General features: G+C 39.9%; 1 protein-coding gene across 1 annotated transcript; it reads left to right on the forward strand.

The window, feature by feature from the left end:
* The first annotated feature begins 4102 nt into the window (after positions 1 to 4102).
* Positions 4103 to 8256, forward strand: neurod6b (neuronal differentiation 6b). The gene is made up of 2 exons (XM_017410862.3): positions 4103 to 4264; positions 4624 to 8256. Exon 2 carries the CDS (start codon positions 4629 to 4631, stop codon positions 5634 to 5636), a length of 1008 nt encoding a protein of 335 aa, XP_017266351.1. The 5' UTR covers positions 4103 to 4264; positions 4624 to 4628; the 3' UTR covers positions 5637 to 8256.
* The last annotated feature ends 871 nt before the right edge of the window (positions 8257 to 9127 follow it).

Below are 9127 nucleotides of genomic sequence, written 5' to 3' on the forward strand. Positions count from 1 at the left end.
CTAAATGCACTGAAGGCATTCCATCATAGCAAAATGTCAGAAATTTAGGAGCATCTTTTTATAAACATTGAAAAGACAATAAATCGTCTGACAACAGCTTTATGGCAGGAGAACAAGATTATTATCAACAACATCTAAAGTGTTCATCTGGGTATCCATAAGTACTCAAAATAAACGGCTTGCACTTGTATGTGGCACTGCGTAAGCACTTCCTCATTTAGCCTTTGTGTTTGGCATTTAGTTAATTGTACATGGAGCTCAGTGGAAGGCGATGCAATATAAATAGAGTGAGCTGTCATTGAGAAACTGAGAATTAACATTATAGCGCGTGTTACAGAGTCAGCGTCAGTTTTGAAATAAAAAAGAAATACATTAGAAGTTGCTTTACATGCTTTTGCAAAAGAAATAACCAACGAGATGTGACTAAATTAAACGAACAGACTCCTGTTGTAGAACCACACCATTACCGTCTCCTTAACCACTTCACCTAGCACTCATCATCCAGACTCAAATCCCCTTCTAACTGCTGACATCAATTGAGAAATGCTTTCGACTCAGCGTGCAATGTGTGGCGCCTTCATTTGCAGCTCTACACCACGCACTGTGCCTATAAAAGCTGATAATGTGATAATTAAAAGAGCTGACAGGCAAGAACTGTCAGCCAGACTCTCTGATTTACCAACCTCTGCTGTTTGTTATACCTCTCAAATTACAATGCTTCCATCCTTGAAGTATAACACGTGAAATATCAAATGCAATAATTAACTTAGCTGGAAGTGCTGAAAGAAAAGATATAAAGAGAAGGAGTCTCTGTGGATGACAGTTTGATGTAAATCTGCCTTAAAACCCCATCAAAAGATCTGATTCAAACCTGAGATATGGATTCAAGCAGACAAAAGATCACCACCACGTCTCTTTCTCTCTCAACCACACCATGATTTATTACCTGAAAAGACAAGAGAACTAATTAGTGGAGTAATTAATTAATATAAATTTGCATATTTGCATTTGCAATTAGTGCAGTCAACTGATTAGTCTGAGATGGGGAGTTTGACTCTTCAGATGCTACTGCTGGTGTGTGAGTGTGTGTGTGTGTGTGCATGTGTGTATGTTTGTGTGTGTGTACTGGACCAGAACGATCAGCAGACCAGATGAAGCATTTTAGGGGGGTAGGCAGTGATGAAAAGACTGTATTATTATTTTTTTTTTTTTGTTATGTTGTTTTTTCTACATTTTCATGCATCCGTATGTGTGCTCATACAGTATGTGATTGTCCACACTCGCCTGTATTTGTGTGAACACATGCTCGCTGTAACGTCTCGCTCACATTAGGTGAGGTGTTGGAACATTCGCCACGTTGCGTATGTGTGTGTGTGCTGTCACTGTCATTGCTGAAGGCGCTGCTTTGCCGGGCCTTTGGTGGTTCTGCGGTCTGCGTTCTGCAGCCAGACTCATACTCATACTGATCGAAGACTTCTAATGTCCAATACAGAGAGATTGATAAGTTGCTTTAATTGATTCTCCTTGCAACAAGGTCGTTCACAGAGAAATACATTTCTGTGTGCAACTGTGTGTGTGAGTGTTCCACATAACTGAGGAGTGCATATACCCATATCGAGTGCCAGCTGTGCCCCAGTGTGGATTTGGCAGCAAGCCATTGGGCCTTCTCCATTGGGTGTGCTTAATGTCTATGATAGTAAGGCATCAACACTGTGAATACTCTTCGGCTTGTAAGCCATCCACTGGAATTTCTTAATCTGTTTTACAAAAAATGCAAACAAAATCTCTGGTTACACTTTTTGTCTCATTCGATCTTTGTAACCTTGGACTTTCTGTTGGTCCATCCGGTTGGATGTAAGACTTTTTACACCAATAAAAACTCTAGAAAATTAGAAATTTAGTTTGGTACATTTACTGACTGTGTACAGACTAAATATTTTTTTTAATTTTTACCTTTTGCTCCTATAAATTGACTCTAAATGGGGCAGGGCAAACTGCAGAAATCTTAAATTTCTGCAAACTCCTAAACATTATAAATTAGGGTCTTCAACCCACTTGTGTTATCTCTAGTTGATGCGATGGCTGTATATTTATGACTGTTTCCAACGTGTATTATGGGCAGTATCAATGAGAAGTGCTGTCCTAGGAAAAAGCAACACAGTCCTGCAAAGGAGAGGGAAGAAAGAGTCACTGAATCAAAGCCTGGAGTCCACTGTTTAAAACCAAAATGCAAAAACGTTTTACTTTTTTGTCTTTAAATGTACTTATTTTAGTCTTAGCCTCTCACCCAGATCCTCACGACCCTGCAAGGAAAAGCAAGGAAAGTAAATAGATGAATGTAAGTTTAGGAAAAAAATCAAGACCTGAGCTTATAAAGTTATGCAACTTAAAACTTAATGTAACTTTAATGCACTGAATTTTGTTGGTTACCAGGACAATGTCTAATGGTACTTTTTCATGCACTTAACACTTCGGCTAGAAGGTGCATATTTTTAAAAAGATAACAGAATATGGACAGTCTCAAAGTAAACTGAAACTAAAACTGGATGCACACTATGTTAAAGAGAAGATGCATTTTGTTTTTGTTTTTTTATGGCTGATTAATGTTTCCAGTTTCAACCCTATAAAACCTGTATTTTTGCTTCAACAAGGTGATTTCCAAAGACAGATGTATCATCTTCAAGATGGATTATGTAAAAGTGGTGTATCTTTTAGGTTCTCAGTCAATCTTTGATGGATTTCTTCCCATTTCTTAGGCAATCAATCCATCTGCTGCAGATAATTTTTTGGGCTTACATGTTGTCTTATGTTCTCAACTTGTCCATGTTTTAATTTGTTCTTTTATTTTAAGGCCATGTTTAACAGTGTTGAAATAAGCCAAGTTTGCAGATTCAACAAAAATTACTTTATTGGTGAAAATATACTCTTTTATGCTTGTAAAACTGCCATCGTGGCATTTTTGTTGATGCTTTTAAGGAAATATGAATAAATTACGTATGTTTTTGTGACAAGTTGCTGGAAGTAGTGGGCTAAAATTGAAAATAAATTGGCTAAGTTACCAAGTATGTTGTGTGTAAACAAAACAGTTTGGAAATTTGTCGAGTTTGGATGCCAATATACGGTTGCATAATTCACAGGACAGCGTTAAGTTGGATAAAAGACAACAACACAGTCCTCTGAAAATGTCAAGGACTGGAACAAAATGCATTAAAAATGTCAAAAAATGAAAAGTGGCTAAAGACTTTTGTAGAGCACTAAACAAAAAGGTCTTCGGAAAATCAATTGAATCATAAAATTATTAAACTTGATTGAGAATATTTTTGATTTTCAAGATGACACTCCCATAGGTCCTGAAAAATTCATCGGGGCCAAAAATGCTCTCTGTAGGACTTTCATGATGCCACAGATGAGCATCAAATGGTCAAGTATGTTGATTTTATGGCATCATTATCAGACATGATGTGGTAGGAGACTGATTAGATCACAGAGAACAAGATTTAGTTAACTTTTAATTTATTTTAAGAGCTCTTAACGAGAAGTTGGTGACACAATATGTCAAACATTTATTCACAACTGAGAAAAGCTGTGGATTCTGAAAGTCCAAATATCAGATCACATTTATTTTTTGACATAAAAAGCCTATAAGCATGGAATTTGTAACATACTAAGCAAAGATGATAAAGTGGATTTAAGTGTGACCTATTAGAGCAGGACCTGCAGCCCAAACAAAATGTCTAATGCAAATATTACATATGAATATAAACCTGCTTTAATGGTTTTGGTCAAACTGTGACCTAGCTGTCTTTCTGTCCACCTACTTGTTGAGAAAGCCTGCAGCCTCCTGCACATCCTTCCTTTCTTCCAGACAAAAGTGCATCAGTTCTTCTGTACTTGGGGAGATGCAGGAGATGCAGGTATTAGTTGTTATCCCTCTCCGGTCTGTGTTTTTGACGGTAAACGTGGGCCTCCTGGTGCCTATTACTGGAGCTGCCAGATGATCGGTACGGAGTGGAGGTCCCACGGGACACTGAGCACGTGGTCTCGGCTGCCACAAGACGTCAGCGGCAGATGGCATGGGTACCCGCTGTTGGCATGAGTGTCATTCCTCAAAGAGAGAGGGAAGGGGAGAGAGGAGAACAGAGGCTGCGCGGCTTTCAGCTCGATCCTGAAAACAGTGAGGATTTGCAGAAGGAGAAGGAGAAGCAGCTGCAGCGGAGATTCAGGGGTGATATTTGGGGCCATGCAAGGTGCACGCTGACCAGAGGTTAGTGATGTTTTTACTTATGTATTTTTGACTATTAATAGCCTTTTAATGCAATTTAAATACCCCAAATATCCTGTTTGATAAACGATTTTGTTTTAGCATTCAAACAAATAACCAAGGTCTTTTTACTTGTCTCCTCAAATATGATGCAACAAACAGCATCAAACATATTTATATTATTATTTCTCATGTCAAAAGACAGTGAAGCTGAGTGTCTTTGAAAAGGTAAATGCTGTCACTTTGGCCTAGGTTGCCAATTTGTTACTTTTCCTCTTGGGAAGACTCATTCACAAGGTAATTAACTGACAACCTTCAAAAGCCTGTTCTTTGCTCTCATGCTTCCACTCTGCTTTTTACAGGAGATATGTTGACGCTGCCATTCGAGGAACCCCATATGATGTGTGAGCCGCGCTTTGGTGCCAATTATCCCCGCGAAAGCCTACCTGTGAGCCTAGAGCAGGAGCGACAGCACAACGCAGACAGGTCCAAGCCAGACATCATGAGGGAGGCCGAGGACGACATTTCCGACAGGGAGGAGGACGAAAGAGAGGACGACCAGGACGAGAACGGGCTTCCCAAAAAGCGAGGTCCCCGGAAAAAGAAGGCCGGGAAGGAGCAGATGGACAGGGCCAAACTCCGGCGCCAGGAAGCCAACGCCCGGGAGCGCAGCAGGATGCACGGCCTGAACGCTGCGCTGGAGAGTCTGCGCAAAGTTGTGCCGTGCTACTCAAAAACTCAAAAACTGTCCAAGATTGAGACGCTCAGGTTGGCTAAAAACTACATCTGGGCCTTGTCAGAGACCTTGAGCGCAGGGAAGAGACCGGACCTCTTAGCATTCGTTCAGACTTTGTGCAAAGGATTATCTCAGCCGACCACCAACTTAGTGGCCGGCTGTTTGCAGCTGAACGCAAGAAATTTTCTCACAGACCACAACGGCGAGGTGATGTTTTCTGGCAGATCGCCGTACGAAACCATGTACTCGTACACCGGAACGGACATAAACTCGCCCCCAGGCCACAGCGGCGGCAGCTTGGACACCAGCACCAAGCCGTTCCGACACTACGGCTACAGCAGCTCCTATGAGCCCTACTTCGAGAACCCGTCCCCGGAAGGCGGGAGCCCACATTTCGACGGCCAGCTGAGCCCCCCGATGAACTTTAACGGGATTTTCTCCCTCAAACACGAGGAGCCGCCGGATTACGCCAAGAGCAGCCACTATAGCATGCGCTACTGCGGCGCGCCAGGACGCGCGGCCCTGGCGCCGAACTCAATGTACCGAGTGTCCCCAGAGGCCCGTTTCCCCTACGATCTCCACGTCCGCAGCCAGTCCTTTCAAGCACAAGGGGAAGTTAATGGCTCCTTCCACAATTAATCAGTCAGCTGGGCAAAGTTCGAGCTGCACATGCAATGTCTCTGCACGGATGTAGAGCGAGGAACAGCACGCGCTCAGACACGCTGATGCGCAGGTAAAAAACAAAAAAAGAGGCAATTTTAACAAGACATTTTTAAACATTCAGTGCTTTTTTTTTGATAAATTCAAAAATAACATTGCAAACAGTTCCTGTTCTGACAGATTTATGTTGATAAAGAAGAGAGAAAAGAGCGCAAGGACGTCTGGTAAAAATTAAGACATTTATTCTGACAAAGGTCTTAGATCTTTGAAAATTAAATTATTAAAACAATTTGATGCTACTATTTTATCCACTCAGGTCAGGTGTGAAATTCTAAATTTTGAGCAGATAATTTCCAGTATTTATTGCAGTGATTTTAAACTAAAATTGACTGTTTAAAAATATGGTTGTTAGCATAAATATTAAGTAAAATAAGTAACTGCAGAAACAGAAACTTAAAGACCTTTCTTATAGTCTGGGAAGTTTGCTGATTGGAGTTCAGTGAATCAGTGTGGTGGCAATAAAAGTCAACGGAGCTATGCAATCTAGCAAAATGCAATCTTTGCGTATTAGAAATTAAACAAAATGTCTCATCACAGGGCATTTCTCTCAATTTAAGACATATTTTTAAAAAGAAGGGTGCTGTAGGGAAATAATTAGACTACAAGAAAACTTTGGAGACAAGCTGAGGATCATGTCACCCCCAAAAACTGTAAGTTTGGGGTGAATAAAAGGTCAAACGTATTTAAAGTGAATCGTGCGGTCACGAGGTGAATGTAAATTCTAACTGTATTTATTTATTTATGTATTTATTTTGAAGTCGGTCCATTTGAATGTGAATAACATATTATAGAAAAAACAAACAAACGAATATTGTCAAAAAAAAAAAAGTCAGACTGTGAGCTTTTATGTGAATTTCTACACATGTAAAGTTTGTTTTTCTGTTGCCTTGTTGTATATTTCACCAACAGCTGAAAGTCGGAAGGACAAGTGTTTGTGTCAAAGAAACAAACAAAACAAAAAAAAAGTCACATGCCTTAAAAGAAATAGAAGGAAAAAAAGTGATATGCAACGAAATGAAAGTTCTGGATTGTTTGGTGTGAACTTCTTTTTTTATGCTGCTGCGACGCACTTCATGTATTTCTGCACAATGTTGCTGACTGTGCTCCTGAATCCTGTTTATGATTAATATCAATATTTATTATTTGAACCGGTTGTTGGAGGACATCTTTTATAATTCACCTCCGCTTTTGCTCGTTTGAAACACACACACACACACGCACACGCACACACACTCACGCGCACTTCTGAAAACCCGTTATGGATCGAAATATTCGTGAAGTAATGTGTTCATGTCTTGTGATGTGTTTTGTCGCAATAAAACTCAAAATAAAGAGACGACGAAGAGGAAGGAGAAGAGGCTGTGGGAGGCTTTATGTTGTGGCCCATCTTCTCAGCTTTCTGTGGCAATGATCGACAGCAGATGGCAATTAAGAAGAAGAAGAAAAAAATAATAACAACAATAGTGAGAGAAGAAATCGAGATAAAACCGCCGCAGGCGTTATTTTTATTTATTTATTTATCTCTTTTTGCCCGAAAATGGATGAAGTAATCGTGCATAACCTCTGAGGGATGTGGCAGCTCACTGCAGGCCTGTGAGGGGAAGCAACAAGATGCGCCTTCTGATTTTTAAAAAACTACCACCAGATGTCGATTTCAAATGTCTTTCATTAAAACATAATATGTTTCCTGTAACTCACGTTTTAATATAAAAAGTTAAAGTCGACGTTTTCTTTTATAAGATGAAAAAAAATACAGTATTTTGACTACCTTCCAGCTGATCAGATGGCTGATTTGTGTCAGAAACGCGCAGGAGGTGTTGGATGTCATCCAGACAGCGCAGGCAGTTGATCCTCCCAGTTTGGAGAGAAGTGGAGTCGATGATCCCCTGAGGCAACATTACTAAACGACAAGCCATCTCCTCAAGAACAAAAACACGATCAACAGTTTTCCTTTCTATTGGAAATACCCGTGAGGTGCTTTATTTTATTTAAATAATATTTTTGTCGGAATATATCAGCCTGTTCGCAGCTTTTCTGTCTGTTTTGAAAGGATAAATATGATGACTAAAGCAGGATGAGCTCACTGAATAAATCAATTATTGAGATTTTATGGCCAGTAAACAAAGAAAAAAAATCAAAACAAAACGTGACACTTTTTAAATCTGTATAAATCCCTGTAATCTTTAAGTAATTTCCACTGTAAAAATGCTGTTTTTTTTCCTGTGCTGGACCATCAACAGTTAATAACAGCAGCTACATTTATAAGCTGTGTTCACATTCATTGCACAAGGTCATTAAGTTGCTAAAAACAACAAACCGAGCCAGAAGAGACATCCTGCCAGCTAATCTTGGAGCTTTAAGCCTTGTGATCAGACTTGTGTCAGGATTCTGCTGAAAATTAAATTAAAGAGAAGTTACACTTTCAAAACCTTGAAGAGCTGACATCAGCTCCCATTAACCCTGACCATCTATTTCCAAGCAGCTAATAGGAACCCAGCCCATCAAGTCTGAGAAGAAATGTGTCAAAATACAGTTTCAAAAAGGCCTGGTAAATCTGTAGTTTGTGTAAATAAACGTCACATGTGCAACAGTTTGCTCAAAACTCTTACGTCTGAGCAACTTTTTGTCCTTTCGCTCCACTTGGTGTTGATAGGTCAACTAGAGTGGCATTAGACTTGTTGTTAATAATCATAATTCTACATTTTTGCAGAGAAAAATTATGCCATGCAATTATGCCAAATTATGTCTTTATTTCCTTGCTTATCTGTTTTCCTTTTGTCAGGGTTACTGGAGGTCCTTCTGGGGCCTTTAAAAGTGTCTCTTGAGGCCCATTTCACTATAGATCACCAAGACCACGCACAGTTTCACCTTGTGTGTGTGTGTGTGTTTGTGAATTAACGTGTGTGGTTGCAGGAGAAGCATCTTCAAATTCCTTTTGAGGCATCACTTAGAGGCTTTGGGGATGAGGGTGCAGAGGAGTGGAGGAAGGAGGGTGCTTCACGCCCACAGAGTTCACAGGGCGGCACGCTGCAGTTTAGCACGGGGTCAAACGTGTACACGCACCCCTACATTCATGCAGCTCATTAAGCTCGGTGCGACAGAGGGAGAGAGAGAGAAAAATAGGGAGCATATGGCCGGAGTCTGTGTGGGAGGTTAAGGACAGAAATGGGATATATATACATATATATGTATATATATATATAATAAATAGCATGTAAAAATATTTCCAAAGTGCAAAAGTGATGTAAAATGACAACAAACGTTAAAGCATTCTTCTAAAACAGAAAGTACAACACAAATCCATGTATTTACATGTTCATAGAAATACACAATTTAAAACAAAAACATTTATAAGTCATTCATTGCAAACAGTATCACTTTCCTGCACCAGCAAAAAAAAAAAAAAAAAA

This window comes from Kryptolebias marmoratus, linkage group LG20, assembly GCF_001649575.2.
Source record: "Kryptolebias marmoratus isolate JLee-2015 linkage group LG20, ASM164957v2, whole genome shotgun sequence".
In the NCBI taxonomy this organism is placed as follows: domain Eukaryota; kingdom Metazoa; phylum Chordata; class Actinopteri; order Cyprinodontiformes; family Rivulidae; genus Kryptolebias; species Kryptolebias marmoratus.